This window comes from Panthera onca, chromosome E2, assembly GCF_046562875.1.
Source record: "Panthera onca isolate mPanOnc1 chromosome E2, mPanOnc1 haplotype 2, whole genome shotgun sequence".
In the NCBI taxonomy this organism is placed as follows: domain Eukaryota; kingdom Metazoa; phylum Chordata; class Mammalia; order Carnivora; family Felidae; genus Panthera; species Panthera onca.
Window position 1 is genome coordinate 34,027,937 of NC_138353.1, and position 22,959 is coordinate 34,050,895.

General features: G+C 54.9%; 1 protein-coding gene across 1 annotated transcript; it reads right to left on the minus strand.

The window, feature by feature from the left end:
* Nucleotides 1-1,686: 1,686 nt before the first annotated feature.
* Nucleotides 1,687-22,682, minus strand: PLLP (plasmolipin). The gene is made up of 4 exons (XM_078438809.2): nucleotides 22,063-22,682; nucleotides 6,365-6,538; nucleotides 4,051-4,173; nucleotides 1,687-2,695 (listed from the first exon to the last, which is right to left on the minus strand). Exons 1-4 carry the CDS (start codon nucleotides 22,195-22,197, stop codon nucleotides 2,579-2,581), a joined length of 549 nt encoding a protein of 182 aa, XP_078294935.1. The 5' UTR covers nucleotides 22,198-22,682; the 3' UTR covers nucleotides 1,687-2,578.
* Nucleotides 22,683-22,959: the final 277 nt, after the last annotated feature.

Genomic DNA, 22,959 nt, shown 5'->3' on the forward strand with positions numbered 1-22,959 from the left:
CCTGGTTGAGAAAACCCATGTATGTGGACTTAACGAAAAATGAACAACAGCAGAGGCAAACGGTTCTTTTCCACTCAGGGGGAAAAAAAAAAAAAAAAGCAAGCCTGTTGCTTACTATTAGCAGATAGGCTTTCTGATTTTATAAAACCGGAAACCTGTCTCTGTCCACACAGGGACTTCCGTCATCGTGTGCCACCTTTGATGGGGCTCAGGGCTGGCTGGGATGAGAAAGCCCGCCATCCTGCCCAGTCTCCGTGACCGCTGCCCTGTCATATTGCTCAGACCTCCTCGCCCGTGGGAAGCACAGGGAAACGCAGACCCTTCAACTGCAGGGTCTGAGGATCAGGGAGGCATCGGCCTCACCGAAAGGTAGTTGTTTGAGGAAGCATGTTAATATCCACAGTGCAGTGGGCTGTGTGTTAGGTCAGAAACTGGTAAGACCTTGCCTAGGACTTTGTTTCCTCTTAAGCCAAAAGAAAATGAGTTGATCTTAACACTAAACTCTCTCCTTATGGCTTAATCATGGAATGACTCCGTTTATCATATTCTGAGCCACTTGAGAGTAAAAAGCGATCCTGTTAGTATCCACACCAGGACAATAGGCAGGCCGTGGGCCTGTCCCAGGCTAACCAGGACATGGGTGTCTGACTTAACCCCGTCCCTCTGTTCTCTGTGGGGGAGCAGGTCCCCCACAACTGTTGGACTCAACAGTAGCCCCCACCTGCAGGGGATCTGTCCTGAGACACCCCCTCCCTGTGGATGCCTGAGATCCTGGATAATACTGAGCCCTCTTCACACTCTTTCTCCCTGTACGTCCATACCTGTGACAGAGTTCAATTTAGAAAGGCATGGTAAGAGGTTAACACCAAGAAAGTAGAACAGTTACAACAATATACTGTAATTAAGAGTTACATGATGGTGGGCTCTCTCAAAATATCCTACTTCCTGTACTCTTGTGATGATGGGAGGTGAGGTCTGGCCCCCAGGCTGAGATGAAGTGAGGTGACTGGCGCAGCTTGACCCTGCTGGTAGCCTCAGGAGGAGGACCGCCTGCTCCCAGGCTACTAGCTGACCGCGAGTAACTGAAAACGCAGAAAGCGAGAACGTGGATAAGGGGAGCCTACGGACTACTGGAGTTACATCCTAATTATCCCCGGGTTTTTGCAAAAGGACCCAGGGGTGCCCAGAAATGCCCTCCCCTCAGCCTACTTACTATCCAAAGCATGTTACTCTGTGGCAGCAGAAACATAAGCTCGGTCAGGAGGACTTCCTCTCTGGGGTCTGCCGCCGGCCCTCCGGATCCAGCCTGTTATTCGCGTTGATGACTTGATCTCTGAACTGCGCACTTTCAAGGCAGGGGACAGGATGGCAGTCTCGCCTTCAGCAAGGTGACCTTGATGTGCCTAAAGCTGGGATGACTGGCTTAGTGTTAAAAGGACACCATTCTGAGAATGGGGCGGGGGGGGGGGGGGGGTCTATTAAATCTGTCAGGACAGCTGGCATGAAGGGGAACTGTCCCTGGCAAAGAAAGCAAGCAGGAAGGTACTCAGGTGGCCTCAAGTCAGAGTAGCAGCTGGGGGTGCTAAGTCCAGAACCGGATTTTGAACCTCCCAGTACAACATTTAGCTGCGGCTTCCTGGGCTGTATAAGCGTCTACAACCATGATTACCCAACATCTTTTCCAAATAGGTTCTTCCAGCTTTATTTTTGTAAAAAAACAACAAAAAAAAACCCAAAGAGAACCAAGTCACCAAGCACGGGACAACTTACCAGGCAAGGTCTTGAGTCCCTCCCTCCTCCATGTCCCATGTGCCTAATCAACAGCGTCCAGGAAGCAGGTGGCACGGTTAGCTTTTCCCAGAGGGGATATTACAAACAAGGGCTTGGGTACCGGACGGAAACCTGGCCAGGTTTTTAATCACTGAGAAGTTGCTTCTCAGACCGATTGCTTTAAATAACTGGTATGTTTGAAATGCAGGAAAAGGACGACCATGCTGTCAGAAATCCTAACCCTCTTTCCACAGATGACTCCCTAGAAGCCACCTGTTGGCTTGAGGGAGGGAGGGTCAGGTCAGAATTGTGGTTGAAGGAATGAGGCCGGTTTCAGAGACCTCGCTCTGCAGTCCCAGGGCAAAGACTAAGGTAAATCCGCACGGCTTGTTAGGCTTATTCTACGGTGCGCCAGCGGCTACAGGTCTGGAGTCCTCGTTAGTGTATTTAGTGTTGGTGAGAAGACTGGGCTCCAGCCTTGGACACTGGAGTCTTCTAAAGACAAAGCAGAGAGTCCCGCGTCCCCCGTCACCTTCCACTAAATACGGGGGACGGGCAGGTGGTGTCAGCCATGCGCCTCTCTCCAGCCCAGGCGCTTGCCGACTTGGGCCAAACCAGAGGAAGGATCCCGATTCCGTAGGAGCGCTGGGTGAGCCCGGGTCTGAGGAGCAGAGCGGAGCAAGCGTAGTCCCTCCAGGCCGACTCCACAAAGGGCTCAGGCCTCGGGCTTGCAGGGCGCCCCGCGCTGTGACCCAGCTGTGACCCAGCTGCAGCCTTTGGCCCCAAGGTGGGCCATGACACAGGTGGCCTAGGCGTAGCCGCCAGCCATCTGACTGGTGGCTGCGTTGCTGCCCACGCCCCGCCAGGCCTGGAAGCTGAAGAAAGCGCTCACTCCGTAGGCAATCATCACTAAACATGCAAAGAACTGAAAGGAAGAAGACACCAAAGCTGAGTTGGTGTGCGCTGTGGCACTGGGGGGTAGGGTGACAGGGATCCGAGTGCCAGACAGACCGCCTCAGACCCACAGTCAGCAAAACCTTGAGCAACACCCTGCCATTAACCAGAACAAGTTGCTCTGGCACCCGCACCAACTCCAACTTAGCCATACTCTCCTACAGCAAGTGTCTGTGGGGGTGCCGATGGGTGCCAGGTTCTGGGGCTGCCGACATTACATTCTCGCGGGGGAATCTATTAAGAACCACACAGGCAAGGTATGTCAGACTGTGATGAGGGCGACTGGATGATGTGCTAAGAGTGACCGAGGGGTAGGAGCTAGTTCACACACACATCAGGGATTTCGTTTTAAAAAGACAACATTGCGGGGCGCCTGGGTGGCGCAGTCGGTTAAGCGTCCGACTTCAGCCAGGTCACGATCTCGCGGTCCGTGAGTTCAAGCCCCGCGTCAGGCTCTGGGCTGATGGCTCGGAGCCTGGAGCCTGTTTCCGATTCTGTGTCTCCCTCTCTCTCTGCCCCTCCCCCGTTCATGCTCTGTCTCTCTCTGTCCCAAAAATAAAAAAAAATAAAAATAAAAAGACAACATTGTGATTCCAGGGAATCTTCTGGAATCGGTTCATAGGTGCCCTACGCTAGCACCGGTGGCCATTTCCAGAAGCTCCGTGTCTCGACCACGGATTTCAAAACCATCTTCTTCCTGGTCTAACTCCTGCCCTACCCTGGACTTCCCCTAGGTGTGCTCACCTCTCTGAGCCTCAGTTTCCTTGTCTGTCCACAGGGACTACCAGTCCCTGTCCTCCTCACTGTGGGAGTCAAAGGGTCCTGTGAGGAAAGGTCTGTGTGGGGCCCCTTGGAGTCAGGCAGGACAGGTGTGGCGGGGGTCACTGGTATTTCACTGGCTACCTCATGGGAAGCCCGAGTTTGGCCTTTCTGAGAGACCCTGTAAATCCCCCCAAATGGTTTAAGCCAAAAGGTTTTGCAAATGCCCCTTTCAAGAAGGGCCGACAGTTTTTAACAGGTCCTCCCAGGGGGCATATGACTGTCAATCAGTATGGAACACCCGGGTTAACAACAAAGTTCAACGGTTAACCCAGAACTTCATTTACTACCGCAAAGTACTTCCCAAGCATTCTGGTTCCTCAAGGTTTTACTGTTAATTATGGAAGACTGAAAGCTCAGCTTCCCTGAACCCCTGAGATGATAACCCTAGCGGTGGTGGATGCTGGCCTCAGTCCAGAGAGTGGTGGGAGTCCTGGGGCATAGACTTGGTCTGGCCCGTCTCCCCTGTAACTAACTGCCAAGGACGCCCCGGGGAACCATACTCACAGAGGCAGCCGCACGCTGGTTATACGGCCGGGTGCCCTTCAGGGACGTCAGCTCGACGGCGGCAGAGCAGGTGATGAAGGCCGTGATGTAGAGAACGGTGGCGCCCACGTTAAATATCATTAACTGGGGGGCGGGGGGAGGGGAGAACAGGCTTAAGACAGCAGACTCTTCCAGGAAGCGTGGAACCTCTTGGTTCCCAACGGCACCTGCCTTTAGTATCCAGGACCGGGGCTGGGGCTCAAGGAAGGGGAGGGAGACCTGGGTCTTTGCCACTAGAAGGGAAGTCCACATGGGGTCAGGCCGGTGGCCATCTGAGCTGGGAACGTAAACACACCTAAGGCTCAGCGGGGAGGGGACACGATGGGGAGGCCCGAAGTGATCTGGTCAGGAGCAGCGGCGGTCCCAAGAGGCAAAACCCATTGCCAATGGCAGGAGATTGAACCAAGGCCTGCTAAAGAGCACCAGCTAAAGAACTCCAGGGCCACGCTCTTCCATGTTGGCTCAGCGCAAGCTCGGCCCTCCCTCTTGGCACTGCAGGCCTTGGTCCTGAGGCTGGGCCTGGGAGCACCTCACATCCCTCTCTACCCCGGTGGGAGGAATCTATGTCTGCCTTTTGGCCACATCTTCGGCTCAAGGCCCCCCAGGGTCAGGACCCCGCAGGGTTCTGGACCAGACTGACAGGGAGGACCCTCGGCTGACATTCAGGCTGAGTCCCATTTCCCCTGTGCTTGGCCCCTGGAGGCAGTAAATAGTCTTAGCAGACAATGCAAACTGGGGGCGCTCAGGCATGTCTGGTTCAACCTATAGATTTTTTTTTTTAAACTACCAACATTCTAGGAGCACCTGGGTGGCTCAGCGGGTTAAGTGTCCGACTCTTGATTTCGCTCAGGTCATGATCTCACACATGGGGCTCTGTGTTGACAGATCAGAGCCTACTTGGTATTCTCTCTCTCTCTCTCTCTCTCTCTCTCTCTCTCTCTCTCTCTGCTCCCCCCACCCCCTCGCTTGCTGGCTCATTTGCTCGCTCACTCTCAAAATAATAAACATTTAGAAAAAATAAAGGTTATTTTCAATAAATAAAAATCACCAACATTCTAAAATCAGATTTCATATGAAAACCTGAAGATTTCATATAAAACTTTCGATCCTAAAATATCAAGAGTTGGCACCAGGGGGCCTGCACTCCCGCTAACAGTAGGAACTAGGAGAGGTGGCTCCCTATGGCATCCCTACAGGTGGATGCGGGGTCTCCGGAACCCCTCCTGATCTACTTCACTCACTCATCTTGCCCGGGCCCTGTAGGGTGCTGGTGGCCCCTGTCCCAGACAATGACCATCTGGCGATCCCTATCCAATCTTCTCTGGATGCAGTCAAGCCTTCCCTGCCCTATCTGCTAATGGGCCCAGGAAAGGAGCCTCCTTCCATCAACAGCTGGGGCTAGAGCCCCAATCAGGGACACTGAGGCCTCGCCATCTCGGGAGATCTTTCTTCAAGGCTCCTGGGACACAGAGCAAGGGCTGGATCCCAGCCAGGAAGTCCGGCCACCCCTCCTCATCCCAGGATCTTCCCTCCAAGCCCAGCGCCCGCCACGAACACTGCCTGGCTCCTGCCAGTGATGTCAAGATCTAACAAACCCGGTCTGTCTTGAGGATGACTCACGTTTCCTCGGTTTAAAAAGTCATTGAATTCCAAACAATGCCGCCTAGTCCCAGCCTCGCTTGTCTTACAATCATGTGCCTCTCTTGCCTCGCAGCAGAGCTGAAAGCCTCAGACCCCAGCTGCAGGGGTTTTCCGGGTCAGAGAAAAAAGCCCAGCAGCTCTCTGTGTGTCTGGCCGGGGTCCTTCCTATGGACGCTCTCAGCTCTGTGTCCCGAGGAGACTGGCCCGGACGAACCTGGGACACCACCCTCTCCCAGGCTGTGAGGGCCTCGTCCCGGGTAATTCCGGACAGCTCAGCCCAGCCTCCAGACACAGGGCTGCCAGAGTCCAACAGACCCTTGGCAACACGGGAATCCCCACTGCCCCCCAAAAAGGAAAAATACTTTCAAGATCCCAAATGGCCTCTGGGCTCTCCATTCAAGAGCTCCTCGCTTCTACTCCCTCCCACGGAGAAAGCCAAACCTGTGTCCTCCCTGGTTTGTGGCCATCGATCTTCCCTCCCCCACTCGGCCCTGCAGGCTGGCTGAGGGCCAGCCCCCACGAGCCACTCCTCACGTAGGGAAGGTCCTACCGTCACAGCGCCTCCCCGAGGCAGAGGGGTCAGCCTGGAAGCATCCCCGCCCCCCCCCCTCCCCCGGCTCCCACCCAGACTCACCACCAGTGGCCAGGGCACCATGTACAACTTCATGTGCAGCTGAAACAGGTAGAGGATGAAGAAGACAATTGTCACCAGCCAGAGGAAGACAGCAACGAACATGACCCAGCCGTAGGCTGGGTACAGGTGGTACGGGGTATCGGCAATCAGGGCCCACACCAGCAGCCCCAGCACCTGGAGGGACGAGACAGGGCCAGAGTCCCCCAGAACCCCCACCGCTCTGGCTGGAGGCCACAGGGCTCCCTCTGCAGGACACATTTCTCATTTAGTCGAGAAAAATATTTATCTGGCTCCTACTGTATACCACCATGTACCAAATCCTCAGGTGAAATGTTAACATACCGTGGGACACCTTCCCTGCTCCTCCAGTCTGGGTTCTAGAACGTTCTTTTGTGCTCGCATGGCCCCCCTGGGCACCTACCACCCAGGACTGGGATACTGTTTCCTTCCCAGCCTTTGAGTTCCCTGGGGGCAGGCCAATGACTGTCTCACCCATAGCTGCACCTGGCAGCCAGTACCTGGGCTCAGTAAAAGCTGCTGAAAGGTGAAGTCGCCATCCTTGAGGGATGGACACAGTCCAACTTCCAGAGGTGGGAAAACCCACAGCCTGTGCTGTCCTTCCACCCAGGGCCTCAGGGTGACTTCCACGTGACACCCTACCAAGCCCTTCCCACCTTCTCTGACTCTCCTAACTGCCTCTCTATACAGGTGCTACCATCCCCAGTTTCTCAGGGAGAAACTGAGTCTCGCACCATTCCCACATGGCAGGGTGGGCTCCAATATCCCTGCAGTGTGTGAAGCAGCTACCAGCATGGACCTTGCATGCCGTTTAAAACCACTACCTGGTTTTAAGCCCTGCTCCCTTCCCAGCTGTGTGACCTTGGGCAAGTTCACGACCTCTCTGTGCTTTGGTCACCCGATCTGTAAAATGAGTATAGTGACCATACCTACCTCACAGGGCTACATCAAGGACCCGTAAGTTCACGTATATAAATGGGTACAACAGACGTTTGCTTTTATTATTCCCCGCTGGATACACTGCCCTCCGGGCCACGGGGAATTCTGCGCAGACAGGCTGATACCGGCTTGGGGAACTTGGCAGCGTGGGACTGAGCAACGGGCTTGCTCTGAGGCACGGCCCAGGAGGCTCAGGAGAGCCCACAAGCAACACCTCACATGTAGCCATCCCCGCCTCCTCCATACCTCTCCTACCCTCTTCCTTGCTGCCCAAGACCCCTAGGCTGAGGCGTCCTCCCTTGTCCCCAAGGGCATTCTTTGGAATCTCTGGAGCTAGGCATGACTCAGGTCTGGCTGCTGAGGCAGGGAGGGTCTACCATGGGGCTTTGGAGAAAGGCTCCTCTGCTGATGAAGATGCACAGAGAGAGCTGCCCTCTTTTTCCTTGGGTGGCACCCAGGCACGTGGCAGCAGGCCTCGCAGTGACCTTGCCACAGCCTGAGAATGAGCAGACCGTCGGCTGGATCCCAGAGAAGCGCCTCAGAAGCAAGATCCACCTCTAGCCGCTGGTCTCAGAGACAAAAAGTGCCCCCCTTCCGCCCCCCAGGCCAAAAGCTCCTCTGCCGGCCAGTGCTGGGCACCTGCTAGGCACCCCCACCAAAGTACCCCTGCCAAGGACCAAAAGGGAGGTTTCAGTACCCATCCCCCTACACTTGGGGGGCTGGGCAAGAACAGCCTTAGGTGAGTGGGCCCGGAGTCCGGCAACCCCTAGAGCGACCTGTGACCTTCCCTTCTCGTCCTCCTGCCGCTCGGGCACAAGAGGCTGGGGAAGGGTGTGGTTGATTGGCGTCCCTCCCACAGCACCGCTGGAAAGTGGGAGGTGGAGCCCCAGGCCTGGGAGCCAACAGCTAGGGGTCAATCCTGCCCATGCTGTGGGACACCGGGCGAGCACCTTTCCCTCTCTGTGCGGCTCCCGGGGCAACTCCAGTCCGTCCACCAGAATGCAGGCCCCGTGAGGAATCCAGGTTTGGTCACTGCTGCATCTCCGGTGCTCAACAGTGCCTGGCATATACCTGCTCAATACCTATGTGCTCGGAGCTAACGGGCCTCAGTTTCCTTACCCGTGAAGTAGGAGTCAGACACCTGCCCTGCACAGGCGCTGTGTACTAAAAGAGGAAGCAGGTGTGAGTCAGTGAATGTGCTGCGGGCCTTGCCCCCCCCTCCACCCGGGGAGAGATCTCAGCCCAGGGCGGGAGGCGGGAAAGGCATCCACTCCTCCTCTCCAGAGCCCTGCGCCTGTTCCCCGTCACCCAGTGGGGTGGGTCCACAGGGACACCACCCATACTGCACCACGCCAGCCTCAGCTGCCCCATCGGAGATGGGCAGGCCCACTTTGCAGGTGAGGAAGGTGGGACAGGTGGCAGGGCTTTGCCCACAGGCACACAAACTGGGCACAGAGCCGCTCCCAGTGAGGCCCGTGAGCCAGGTTGTCTCAGCCCATCGCCCCCACCTTCTACCACCCATCCTCAGCATGCCTTGCTCAAAACAGACACGTCAGGGGGGCAGAAACACCCTCCCCCCCCCCCCACCCACCCCCAGAGCTGGGTGAGCTCCCTGCTCCGAAGGAGAACCAACCCTCCTAAAGCAGCAGGACCCTCCCAGGTGAGAATTCGGCACATCAGGGACAAAGAATGATCTTAAAGTAGGGTCCTTACAGGCCTCCATGCCATTGTGCTGCAGGTTCCAACTACCTAAAAGGAAGTTGAAAACGCAGTGCAATGAAAATCAAGAAAAGACCAATTCCGGGGGCGCTTGGGTGGCTCAGTCAGTTAAGCGTCCAACCTCGGCTCAGGTCATGATCTCACGGTCTGTGAGTTCAAGTGATGCACTGGGCTGTCACCGCAGAGCCTGCTTTGGATCCTGTCTCCCTCTCTCTCTCCCTCTCAAAAGTAAGGAAATACTAAAAAGGAAGGAAGGAAGGAAGGAAGGAAGGAAGGAAGGAAGGAAGGAAGGAAGGAAGCAAGCGACCAATTCGGTCTACCCTAATGTACACCTATGAATTATCAGTATTATTACTCCTAGATTTGGTCGCAATAACCACTTAATGCTCTCCAGCTCGGTGCCGCACGGGCCTCTGGAAAGCACCTCCCCTTTTATTTCACCGTTTCCCTGTAACCCCCTCACCAGTTGGTACTATTTATTTTCCCCATTTTCCAAACAGAAGCTCAGAGGGAAATGAGCCTGTGGTCACCCATGATCACCCGTGGGTAAAGGGCAGGGCAGAAGTTGAACCCAGATCTGTCCTCTGGAACCCAGGCTGCTGATGGCTACTTAGTGTTGTGTGAAAAATGAGGACACTTGAGCTGTCTCCTGGCTCTGCCCTGCCCTCCAGCCCTGGTTTCCAGACCAGCAAGCGCAGCCTCGGAGAGATGAGCTGCTAGATAAGCAGCAGGAATTTCTGGTGTCCCTCCTGGCTGCGCCCCGCTGGCCCCGTGCCCTGGGAGCCGCCGCCTCGGTTTCTGCCTCAGACAAGGAAAAGTCCACTTCTCCATCTGAACCAGACAGACTGGTTTTTCCCGTCCGCTCTCCCCCAAGAATCCCAACGGGGCACCCCAGGCCAGGGCTTCAGGGAGACCCCACTCAGGACAGGGCACAGCCCCACATCTGCCGACCCCACTGCCAGCCTGAGCAGCCCTCCTGCTGTGGACCCACACTTTAGCGGGAAGAAGTGGTCGGAGGGCTTGTCCTATGGTCCACTCTAGGAGAGTAAACACCACTTTTCAGAAGGAGGGGGACAGCGGTAGGTAGCTGAGGGCAGACAGCAGGAAGCCGCCTGTCTCCAGGGCCTTACCCGGGCCCCTCTGTCCGCGACAGTCACCTTGCAGCTCTGGTGCCCTGAGCACAGGCCTCGGCACGTGCGTCTCGCTGAGATCATTCATTCAACCAATATCGAAGTGGCCTTTACCTCCGGGTCCCTGTCTCTTGCCTACACATTCATCATCTGCCCCCGTGTTTCTCTGTGAGAAACAGACACACAAACACAGAACCAAACCTTATCCCCTCGCTCCTTTAATGCATCCCTTGCAACATCTCCTTCGGGCAAGCACTATAGATAAAGAGAACTGTCTGGAAATCTTGAAGGTGCAGGCCTTTTTTTTAATCCCCCTGAGAAAAAAATCTAAAGACTTCAGATCCGAGATTTTTTTCTTTAAATGAGGACTGTCAAAAAGGACACATTCACGCATTCCCCAGGACCTTTGCACCTACAAAAGAATTTCTAAACAATTGAAGAACAGCGATATTTTTGTTAAAATCACCTGCAAAGAGGAGAGATTCATCACAAATGCCAGACAGAAAGGCGTTCCTTGATTAGGATGGGCCCTGATCCAGTGACTGGTGTCCTTATAAAAAGAAGGAAAACGGACAGAGATACACAGAAGTAGAAAGCCATGTGAAGATGGAGACAGAGACCAGAGTGCTATGTCCCCAAGCCAAGGAACACGACTGCTGGCAACCACCAGAGACTAGGAGACAGGCAGGGAACAGGTTCTCCTTCAGAGCCTCCAGAAGGAACCCACTATGCCCACACATTGATTTTGGACATCTAGCCTCCAGAACTGCGAGACAATAAATTTGTTTGAAGCCACCCAGTTTATCGGTATTTTCTACAGCCCTAGGAAACCAGTATGTCTTTCTGAGCAACTTTTGACTGCAGATGAATGTCATGATCTGACCTGTGTGACACCGGCATCAGTTTTGACGGAAGGCTGGCCTATTAATTCACTGGGTTCGAGCTCTGGCCCTGCCAACTTTCTAGCTGCGTGACCTAGGGCAAGTTGCTGAACCTCTCTGTGCCGCAGTGTCCTCACCTTCAAAAGGTGCCTACCTCATAGGGTAGTTCTGAAATTAAATAAATATATGTAAGGTACTCAGATCAATACCCAACATGGGTTTACCACTCAATACATGTTCTACTGTAATTATCAGTCTGAGGTTGGAATATGGGTTTTCCAATCCATTCTCTGCCTGGTTCCTGAGGTAGTAACAATGTGTGCAGTTCCTTGGGGGGGGAGGGAGGGGGGGGAGTCGGGGAGGCCTCCCTCAGGTAAAGAATGTGTCTAACCTTAAGCACCAGGCACCGTGTATTAAGTGATAAGCGTGTGCCCCACCCGTCTTTCAGATAAGGCAGCTGGGCTTATCTGGAGAGGAGGCCCCAGAACGTCAGGCGGCCCAGCTCAGTTCTAGAACACCTCCTGGAAGTGTACTCTCTGTTCCTCACAGGTTGAAGGGCCCTGGGCAGAACACTTCAGCCCTTAGACCTCAGTCTTCCCCTTAGTACAACAGGAACAGGGAAGGTCTGCTTAGTGTTCCCCAAGGCTCCCTTCAGTCTGGGCCTGGCACTCCTCAATGCACACCCCCTCCCCCCCAGGGGGACCCAAAGCCCTCCCCCCACCCCCCCGGTACGGGAGGGACTCCAGCAGCCCAGCACTAAGTCCTCTCCCACCCAGGGACACTCACCCCCACTCTCCTAACCCTCTCCACTTCTGGGCCAGGTCAGACCCTTGTGGATTTGCTGTGTAGCCTTGGGAGAGTCACCTAACCTTTCTGGTCTATTTCCTCATTTGACATGTGAGACAGCTGGGCAGGCACACCTATCCTGATCACCTCGCAGGCGTGTCATTGCAGGTAAAGGAAAAAGTTAACAGCTGTAGGAGTCCGGAGTGACTTCGGGGGCTGTCAGACTGTCCCATCCCCCAGAGTGAGGGAGCCACGAGGAGGGACAGCACCTCAGAGCCTGGAGTCTGACACTGGGGACTCAAACTCAGCCAAGGCAGGCAGGTCACAGAAATGGCCAAGGTGGGTCAGGTGGGGACTGCGGAGCTGAGAGCAGCCTGCTGGCACCTGGGGGAATGCAGCCCAGGGTTCCAGGACTTCCAATTTTCCAAGAGACACGAAACATCTGAATTTCTATGTGAAATTTTCAGCTTCTTAAACGTTGACAATAAACCCAAAGGTTTTGGAGACGATATGAGGATGGGGCCCGCCCAAGAGCCCCCAGGACTCCCTTCTCCCCACTGCACCATCCAGGGAACTGAGGTCCAGGGGCAACATGAGCCCGTCCGGGGTTCCCCCTCACAGGGACACATCTGGGCAGCTGAGGACACTCAGAACTTGGCCTGGCCAGGCCCAGTCTCCACCCCCGCCCTGGCCCTTCTCCCTACAGTGAAAGGGACTTTATGGGGACAAAAAGCCACCCATTGTGTCACAGGAGACAAAGGCGCAGGGGACAGAGGCTCCGGGTGCCTGAACTGGCCACAACAACCCCACGCACCACACCCTCCCGGTGCAGAGGAGGCGGGCTTGGGGGTTAGGCTCCGCGGAATTCCCGCTCTGTATACTCTGAGCGCTCGCTGTATACCCTGTATACCTGAGCACTCAGGGGCCCTGGGGCCACCTCCCGGCTCCACCAGGCCTGGCACCGTGTTTACCTCCTCTCAGCCTCCCTTTCACTGGAAAGCGGGCACGGGAGAGCCATTCGGTCACTGAACAAAGTCTCCTGAAGGCCGGCTGTGCGCCAGGCTCCCTTACGGACCCTGGGAAAGAAACACAGAGCCTGCCACCAGAATCTGCGCACGCAGCACGTGGCTCTCCCACCCCGGGCTGTGGCAGGGAGCACGGGGACGGGAATACTGGCCCAGGGTCTGGCTCACCCAGAGGCAAGGCTTTCCAAATGCGGCTTTTGTCACATTACTTGTTATTCTTCAGTCTTGAGTCTAGGAACTGAAAATTTTAAATCCCAGAGGTGGAAGAGATTTCTGCACACCCACCCCAGCGGCCCAGCTGCCCCTAGAGCCCCCTACCTCCAGTGCCTGTCAAGGAGCCCACTGCTACCCTGTTACTTTGTGGTCTCCCTCAGAGTTTTAGAAAAATCTTCCCAATGGACTGCCTCCTGCTTATCCCCGGGCCAGTTCCCATTCTCCACTCCGGGGCCAGACAGCCCATTTCACAGATGAAGAAACCAAGCCCTTAGAAGATCTGGACCTGGCCCAAGGTCTTACACAGTAGGGGGCGGGGCCTGGACAGTTCTGTGGCCCACCAGCTGGAGACGCCCAGAGGAGGACGGGTCTCCATATTACGGGGTGGGGGGGAGACCAGGGCAGAGAAGGGGCAGGGCAGACCTTGAACCCTGGGGCAGAAGGGATGACAGAAGCTTATGTACTTAGCACCCTGGGGGGCCTGGCACCACAAACAGGTCCCAGTCCCGCCAGTGACCCTCCAGAGAGAGCTGGCTGTCGGGAGCATATGGAACTTCACTAAACCCATGCAGCCTGGCCCCACCTGATGGGGAACGGGGTGGTACAGAGAGCCTGAACTGAAGGTCATCCATACTCCCTGACCCTCCTTCCTCAGACACTGGCTCTGGTCCTGACTCTAGAACTGTTGTGGGTGACAACCCACAAGCCCTGCCCCATCTTAACTTCAAGGAGGGACAGGTGACTCCATCTGGCCAGCCTCATATAGGGTGGCAGGTCATCTGATGTGTGACTCCCTCACCCCCAAATGAAAGCTAGAATGACCTAGAACAGGCCCAGGTCTATCGCCTAGCAGCTTGAATGCTGAGCCCTACATGACCTTCGGCCCTTGCCTTCGTGCCCTAATCTCCCTATGAGACCCTGGGGTGCCACCCTGGCCTCTCCCCCTTGGGCAAACAGGACAGGCCAACCCAGACCAACAGCAAAGGGCTTGTTAGTATCGAGGGCTGAGCTCACTGGGCTACCAAGAAAAATAGTTCACCCCTCCCTGCCCACCATACAGGTTCCTGGTGGCCATGGGGACCAGGGCGGCACCCCGGTGGCTCCCCTAGACTTTCTATGAACAGGAGATCAGGGCCCGGTCCTCACTGAATCCCGCCACACAAACAACTCACCAGCTCTCAAGGGCTGACCAACACCTGACCCTGCCACACGGACAGAAACAGCAACCATCCACCAGAGTGGACGGCTTTGCAGGCTCCTTCCATTTATACCTGGTTAAGGAGACCACCCCAGGTCACCCAGCCAGTAACCCGGAATTCAGGGCTACTGCTTGCTGCTGTGTGTTCATGGGAAAGTGTCTTCCCCAATCTGAGCCTGAGGGGCCTTCAAGTGCCACCTTTGTAGTTTTTGCCATACCCACAAACTACCTGTACTACTTTTGGACTCTGTATTTTCATTTAAAGGTTTGTCAATACGTTATTTCATTTATTTTTTAAATACATAATCTGATTTTTTAAATCCTAATCTGTAAGACACGGGAGGCAGTAAAAGGGTGTTTTTGACCTGTCTCCCTCCTCCCCTGAGACTCCACTTCTTCCCCAGGGGCAACAGAGAGTGGTTTCTTATGCATCTCTCCAGAGATCATGTGCACGAGCACACACACACTCTTTGGACAGGTGTCTGGCTACAGTCTCCCTATTTCTCCCATACAAACGACAGTATTTTCTTAAAATGTTGTTATCTTTGAGAGAGACAGAGACAGAGCACAAGTGGGGGAGGAATAAAGAGAGATGGGGAGATGCAGAATCCAGAGCAGGCTCCAGGCTCTGAGTTGTCAGCACAGAGCCCCACACGGGGCTCGAACTCACGGACTGTGAGATCATGACCTGAGCCGAAGTTGAATGCTTAACCGACTGAGCCACCCACGCGCCCCAAATGGTAGTATTCTACACACAAAGTTTTGCACCTTGCTTTTTTCACTTAACCGTACAGCCTGGAGGCTGTTGGCCATCACATACAGAGCTGCCTTATTGTTTTCTCCAAGGGGTAAGACATTATCTTTTTACTAGCTGCATGGTAGGCTATTGTACAAATGTATAACAATTTACTGTAATAGCGTCCAATGCATTTCAATTAAAAATAAACAAACTGGAGGGGTGGTGCCTGGGTGGGTCAGTCGGTTGAGCGACTGACTCTTGACTTCGGCTCAGTTCGTGTGATCAAGCCCCATAGTGGGCTCTGTGTTGACAATGCAGAGCCTGCTTGGGATTCTCTCTCTGCCCCTCCCCTGCTGGCTCAGTCTCTCTCTCTCTCTCAAAAACAAAGAAACATTTATTATTTTTTTTAAATGCTTATTTGAGACAGAGAGAGACAGAGCATGAACGGGGGAGGGTCAGAGAGAGAGGGAGACACAGAATCCAAAGCAGGCTCCAGGCTCCGAGCTGTCAGCACAGAGCCCAACGTGAGGCTCGAACTCACGGACCGCGAGGTCATGACCTGAGCTGAAGTCAGCAGCTCAACCAACTGAGCCACCCAGGCACCCACAAAATAAACAAACATTTATAAAAATATATATATAGAAGTCTGTGTGGCATAAAAAAAAAAAACAACAACACACCATGACCAAAATCAAAAACAAAACTAGAAAAAAGATGTTTGCAAGTCATCTGAAGCTCCTAGCAATTGAAAGACAGACTTACAACTTTATAGAACAGAGGAAGTATACAAACAGACAACGATATATAAACAACTCTTAAACATGCTTTTAGGGGCGCCTGGGTGGCTCGGTCAGTTGAGCGTCCGACGTCAGCTCAGGTCATGATCTCACAGTTCGTGAGTTCAAGCCCCGCGTCGGGCTCGGAGCCCGGAGCCTGCTTCCGATTCTGTGTCTCCCTCTCTCTCTCCGCCCCTCCCCCGCTCACACTGTCTCTGTCTCTCTCTCACAAATAAACAAACATTAAAAAAAAAATTTAAAAAGCAAACCATGTTTTTTTAAAGGTCAACCTCACTCATAAGAGAAATGCAAACGCTACTTACTGCCCGTGCTACCCTGACCTATCAGACGGGAGCAGGTGCTAATTCACCAGGCTGGTGACCCCTACGGAGGGCGTGTGGCAATCTCTCTCAAAATCACACACACATACCCTGAGCCAGCAGTCCTACTTGTGGAAATGTACTGTACAGACGCACTCAGGGGCTCGCGTGAGATCATTCCTTGCGACAGCGTGTGCAGCAGCAAGAGTGGAAACGCCACGTGTCTGTCCACAAAGGAACGGGGCCGCTCAAGTCACACAATGGAACGCTGCAAAGCCCGAAGACCAATGTGATCGTGCTCCACACGCGGAGACGAAAAGACTGCCAAGACACATTTTTGAGTGGAAAAGGCGACGTGCGGAAGGATGTGGAGAGACCGTATCCCTTGGGTAATGTGGGGAGAGGTGTGCCACATGTGCGTTTCTCTCCTTAAAGAGAAAGTCTGAGAAACAAGGCAGCTGGGAAACAAGAGTGGGGGGTGGACAGGGCAACTCGAAACCAGGAAGGGACAGAGATTTGTCACCGCGCTCTTGCCCAGGCTATTTTATTCTGAACCGCAGTAAATATGTTACCTATTAAAGAATGAAGAACATAAAGGATCAGAAAAAGAAACACAGTGCAGTGTGTGTGCTAACATAGAACATCCCCAAGGGTGTTGCCAGGCAGGTGGGCACACACACCCAGTGTTCCCATCTGTGGTTTTTAAGCGAGGACACGGTTATGTGTAGAAGGCTTCGACTCAGCGGGGACTACGCCTTCGCACAGGTGGCTGCCTCGGGGGACGCGTCCGGGATGAGAGAGACGAGGCTTTCATTAATTACCCTTTGCGTTGTTTGAATGTTTTGCCATATGCCTGTATAATTTTCTCAGTACAACAGTTTTGAAAGACATACTATTTGTTAGAGAGAGAAAGTGTGAACAGGGGAGGGGGGCAGAAGGTGAGAGAGAATCTTAAGCAGGTTCCACGCTCAGTGCACAGCCGGATGCGGGGCTTGATCCCAAGACCCTGGCATCACGAATGAGCTGAAATCAACAGTCCGACGCTTAACCGACTGGGCCACCCCTTAAATGGGCCCCTCGACAGGGAAACAGTGACACTAGGGCAGACCCTGAAACCGTTAACAGGGAGGGACACAGCTCGGTATGACAGAGAGGATCTCAGGTGCCTGGCGTGTAAGAAAAGCAAAGTGCTGGACAAAGGATACAGAATAAAAGCATCCATGTTTTTTTTACAATGTACAGGAAAAAGAACCAGAAACACCCAACAGTGGTCCCCTTGAGGAGAGGGGCAGGTGATCCAAGAACAACTTTGGCCTTCTGTGTTATAAGTTTTGACATTTTAAGGAGAGTGTGCTCACATATTTACTGCGAATACTCAACTCCCTCCTGGCAGGACCAAATGGGCGTGTGGGTGGAGCTAACAATACAAAGCCCTGGTTTCCTCTGGACACACGAGGCAGAAGAGGAGCTCGCAGGGCCTGGAACGCTGCACCAAGGAGGCTAAACCCCCAAGTCTCAGTGCTCAGGAAAGAGGAAAGCCCCGGGAGGCCCCGGCACTGCAATTCCAATGTGGCTGACCTCTGCACGCACTTCTGAGACCCCAACCACCTCACCCGGGCAGCCTCCTCCCTTCCTCCTGGAGGAGAGAGGTAACTTGCCCTGCCCCCCACCTGGAGAGGAACAAAGTGCCTGCGGGGGGGGCTGGGGACAGAGCCAAGATCACCTTAAGGAAGAACTTTCTAACACTCCCAAATACGCAAGGATGGAGCAGGCAGCCTTGAGAGGAACTGAGCTCCCCGTCCCTGGAAGCATGCAAGCTCGAGGGACCTCTGGAAGCAAGCATAAGAACCCTAGGATTCTATGGCTTTGTGAATCCTAACTGCCCTTCATTCCAAAACACGCTGCACCAAGCCCTTTACAGCATCATCTTTCGTATTCCTCGCTATCTCACCATCACTCTTTTACCGACAAGGACACGAAGGCTCGCTCCCCCCAGTACTCTGCAAGACCCATGGATCACAGTGATCTAGTGACAGGTGAAGCTTCTGAGAGCTGTTCATTCACCTGCAAAAAGGAAGGACAGAAGGTACCAAATACTGACAGCCCTGTTGCCACAGTCTATTTATCTGGGCTTCTGCGCCTGAGGCCTCAGGGATGCCTTCTGACTGCTGGACTTTTACACAACCTGTTCTGAGGTTCATCTGTTCAGAATCTCCTTCTTACTACTCCCTTCCTTGTAACTAAACCCTTCAGAGCCCACTTCTGTCAGGAAGCCTTCCCTAGTGGCCCTGGCCCCTGACGAGTCTCCCTTCCTGAAGTTCCTTTCCTTCTGCTCCAAAGCACACCAGAAACCTCCACGCCCCCCCCCCCCCGCACCAAAAAAAAAAAAACAAAAAAACAAAAAAACCAAACACAAAACAGGAGGCTAGAGCCAAGCTTCAGATTCCCAGATCTGAGTGCAAATTCTGCCTGTGACACTCTACCAGGTGTGACCTTATACAAGTTCCTCACCAGTAAACCCAGGTAGGATCATCTTTTCCCCCAGGGCCACAAGTACCAGCTGACCACACGTTGCACAACTTTCCTGCCACATCCTAGCCACACAAAGATTGGCAGCATCAAAGCCTCCAGTTCTTTCTGGAACTCTTTATGACCAAGAGTTATCTCTAGATCAAACTCGTCTGCTTGCTTTTTAGATGCTACCTTCATAAATGCATCATGTTTCCCCCTTTGCCTAGGCCGCTAGGAAACTCAACAAAGAATCAACAGCCTTCAGGGCATGACCTTGTGGTTCCTGAGTTTGAGCCCTGTGTAGGATTCAGCGGCTTCCCACTCTCTCCTTTCTCTGCTCCTCCCCCACTCGCCCGTTCTCTCTCTCTCAAAATAACCTTAAAAAATAATTTAAAAGAATCAACAACCTTAAACTTGCTATAGATTCCTAGTACAGTGATCTCTTTTTAGCTCTCTTTAAATCAACCCTTCCCCCTCCAACACACACACACACACACACACACACACACACACACCAACTTCAAGAAATATATTACTTTAGAGGTGCCTGGGTGGCTCAGTTGGTTGGGCGAGCTACTCCTGATTTTGGCTCAGGTCATGACCTCATGGTTCGTGAATTCAAGCCCTGTATCGGGCTTCTCACTGACAGTGTAGAGTCTGCTTGGGATTCTCTCATTCTCTCCCTCTCTCTAAATAAACAAACAAGCTTTAAAAAAAAAAGCAATGTATTACTTTAACTTTTCTGCTGTACATGGCTTAATATCACATTCCATTTAAATTCTTTCTGGACCCAGATGTGGGGGTGATAAATCAGTGAACACTGAGGTTCTTCAGGGCACATTTAATACCAAAAAGCACATCTCCTTCCCAAGGAGCTGGGGCCTTTCTGCCCACCCCTCCTCCCTCCTCCCACCATTTCTAGAAAACGTCACCAAATCCTTTGGGAAATAAAGGAGAATTAGCTTTCATCTCCCACTTACTGTCTCCTCCATGCAGCCTTCCCTGATCCGTGCACAAAACGTTCATCCTCTGGGCACCTCCCTCACAGACTAAGAGCTCCTGGAGAGCAGGCAGGTGTCAGGGATGACCTCCATCACTCCCTCAAAAGCACCACACCTGCCACCTGTGGGAGCACAGCTGACCGTGGTAGTTAAGAACATGAGCCAGAAAAGTCTGACCACCCAGGGCTTAGATCCCAGCTCTCTCACTCTGTGAAATCTCGGACAAATAGCTAACCTCTGAGCCTCAGCTTACTCACCTGTAAAATGGGGAGAATAAGAGGACAGAATGCCCTTGCCAAAGAACCTGGAGCATGGTTCGCACCTGACTGGTGGGAGCTTTCATGGCTTCCCAGCAGATGGCGGTGCCTGTTAGGTGGAACCAGGAAGCCATCCATTGAAACTGTCTTTTGTGGCCAAAGAAACAGCTCAGGAAACAGCTTCTCCCACAAGTGGATTGGTTAAGGCACTAAAAGGTGCAGGTCTTCAGAACTCTGATGAGAGACCCTCATCCCCCCACCTCCAGGGGCAAAGGCACTTCCGGGAGGGCAAAGGAAGGCCACCCCACTCACACCCAGTCCCTAGGAGTCCGGAGACCTAAGTGCCAAGCTTCCCCACAGGCCTCTACACTCTACGTAGACCTCAGTGTTGATATCTGTGCAAGGGGCCCAGATGCTCAGGGCGGGGCTGCTGGGCCCACAGGGACCCCCAAATCAGAAACAGCCTCCTGCAGAGGAATCGACCCGGGATCTGGCAGGGACAGCAGGGCCCTCTTATGTGCTCAACCCCAGCTCTCTGTTCAAATGCAAAAGATGCCAGACAACCAGGATCACGGCCTAGGGTTCCTAGGGTTCCAGCCCACCAGCCTCTGCAGAGCCCCGTAGAGATCTCCCCGTTGTTGCAAACCCCGCTGAGGCTGCCAGCTGAACAGGGTTCCCATCTCCCGCGGTGGTACTCGAGGCCCTCAGCTTCCGACCTCCTCAGAAAAAGGGCTTCAACTCCAGCTTCACCAACCGGATTCCTACTCCCCCCAACTTCCTCTCCACTCACCCATCCCCAAGCCCTGCTCACACAGCACCCCACACTCTGAACCCCCTTTCCTTCGCTCTGCCACAGAGTTCAGTGAAGTCCCACTCAAAAGCTCCCTCTCCGAATTCATCCCCCCTCTCCTCTGCCCCCAGGGCCCGAGGCTCCCACCCAGGAGGAGCACGGCTCCTGAGAGGTGCTTTCTACCAGCCGACTTCAATCAGCCCCCAACCCGACCTCCTACCCACCTTCCAGAATCTCCCAAACAACTGAGAGAAGATTACAAATGTAGGTTTCTGGGCTGCACTTCCTGAGATTCAAATTCCAATTCCACATTTCTTCCGGGGTGGGGATCAAGAATCTACATTTTAAACAAACCCCTCCAAGAGTCAGAGACTGGGATGGAGGAGGGGGCCCCAGGGAGAGATTTGTGAAGTTCTAAAACAGAGCCAGCACTGACCCAGGTGCAGATGGAGGCGGGCAGACACCTGGGCGGCGGAAATCTCCGACCACCTAGACTTCCAGCCAGGCAGTCAAGCTAGGACCCGGCAGGAGGGGACGGCGGGAGATGCCCTAAAAGAAAATGGATCCTGGCCCACCTCCAGTTCCACCCTAGTCCTCTGAAAACGGACCCTCAGTTGGTGGGGAAGCTTCCCACAAGGGCAGCCACCCGGCTTCCTGACTGCCACCTGAGGGTACTATGGGCCTGAACTGATGTGTGGAGGAGTGGGGCGTCCCCACCGGTCTGTCTCTCCCGCGGTGTGCACAGGGTCGGGGAGGCATCCGAGCCTTGCCTCTAGCTTCCCACAAATCCCTCCCGCCTGCATCGGGCGGGGTATCTCGGCCCCACGGGACCGGCCAAACCGGCTGGAACCTGGTGGGGCACCCAGTGGAAGCCAGAAAAGCCCGGCTCTCGCGCGGGAGCCCCCAGGGCCGCGTCTAAATGTACGCGCCGGAACGGATGTGCCCTCTTGATTAGACAAGGAGTGTTCTGGGGAGTGACTACGCGGAGCCACTCGGAGGGGACTTTGCCTCACTCCAGCCGGGTGCCCTGGAGGGCTGGGGCCACGTCCTGGCAAAGGCAGAGACTGAGAAAGACAGTTGTGCGCAGCGATTGTGCGTCTGTGAGCGCTCCTTTGGTTGGCCTCCAGTGACCACCTCAGGGCTCGACGGGCGAGCGAGAGCGGGCCCCCTGAACGCGGGTGCTTGCAGGGTCTGCAACGGGGAGGTCTCGAGGCGAGAGGCCTCCAGGGTGGTCTCGGGGGCGTGCGTCCCGGAGGCGCCCCGGGATAGGCACCGCGCGTCGCGGCCCACGGGAGCCGAAGGTGACGGTGTACTAGGAGCAAACCAGGCAGCACCCGGAGCCCCGACTCCTCCCGTCCCGGCCGCCCCCGACCCCGCGGGCCCGCGCGCGCTCACCAGCTGCAGCAGCATGAGCGCACCGAGGCTGGAGCGCACGAAGCCCAGGTCCGGGCGCAGCGCGGAGACCGAAGTGCCGGCGCCCTGCGCGGGGCTGCTGGTCCGCGTGCTCACTTTCGACGGGAACTCGGCCATGGCGGCTCCGCTAGCCTCCTGACGTCGCTCCGGCCGCCGCCGCCGCCGCCCCTCCCGCCGCGAGTGCCCGCAGCCGCGCCGCTCTCCCCGGGGGCTCCGGCTCCGGCGCTCCGCGCAGTGCAGGGGCGGGGAGCCGCGAGCCCTCAGGTGCTGTCGAGCTGCGGCCCCGCCCCCGCCGCGGGACCCGCCCCTTTAACGCTTCGCTCCCCGCTGGCCGCCCCCACCCACCCCGCGCCGTTCGAGGCCGCGTCCCACTTTCCAGACGGGGACACCGAGGCCGCGGCCGATGAGATGGGTCTCTGCCACAACCAGCCTGGACGGCGGCTCCGTTCTCTAGCGAGGAAAGCCGCCTGCCGGGACTCGCCCTCACCCTCGCCGCAGCCTTGACCGCTGCTCCGCGCCCTCCTAGCCCGTCACTTCCAAGCCCAGGGTAAACTCGGCTGGCAGAACGCAGTGCTACAGGCCCTCTCCTGGATGCCTCCAGGGCGCTGGGTGCCCTTCTCTCTGAGCTCTCTCCTTAAGGCGAGGTCCGCCCCTCTGTGCAGCGCCGCCTAAGGAGTCCGGGAGACCTAGCACCCAGGAGGTGAGGGGCTGAGTAAACTGTGGCTGCACCTGACTCCACTGATGTGGTTTTCACTTCCGAACGCGCTAAGCAGTAACTTAGAAGATCGTTGAGCCTCGGTTTCCTCGTCTGTAATAGAGGGACTGTTGTGTAAAATAAATGAAGCCCCTGACATACCGTGATGGGGGGAAGCCACTCAC

Excerpts from the sequence above, each read along its gene's own strand:
- PLLP (XM_078438809.2), bottom strand. The coding sequence starts at position 22,197 with ATGGCCGAGTTCCCGTCGAAAGTGAGCACGCGGACCAGCAGCCCCGCG. Across the intron at positions 6,539-22,062 it reads CGCTCATGCTGCTGCAGCTG|GTGCTGGGGCTGCTGGTGTG; the intron begins GTGAGCGCGCGC and ends TCGTCCCTCCAG. Across the intron at positions 4,174-6,364 it reads TGGTGCCCTGGCCACTGGTG|TTAATGATATTTAACGTGGG; the intron begins GTGAGTCTGGGT and ends CCCGCCCCCCAG.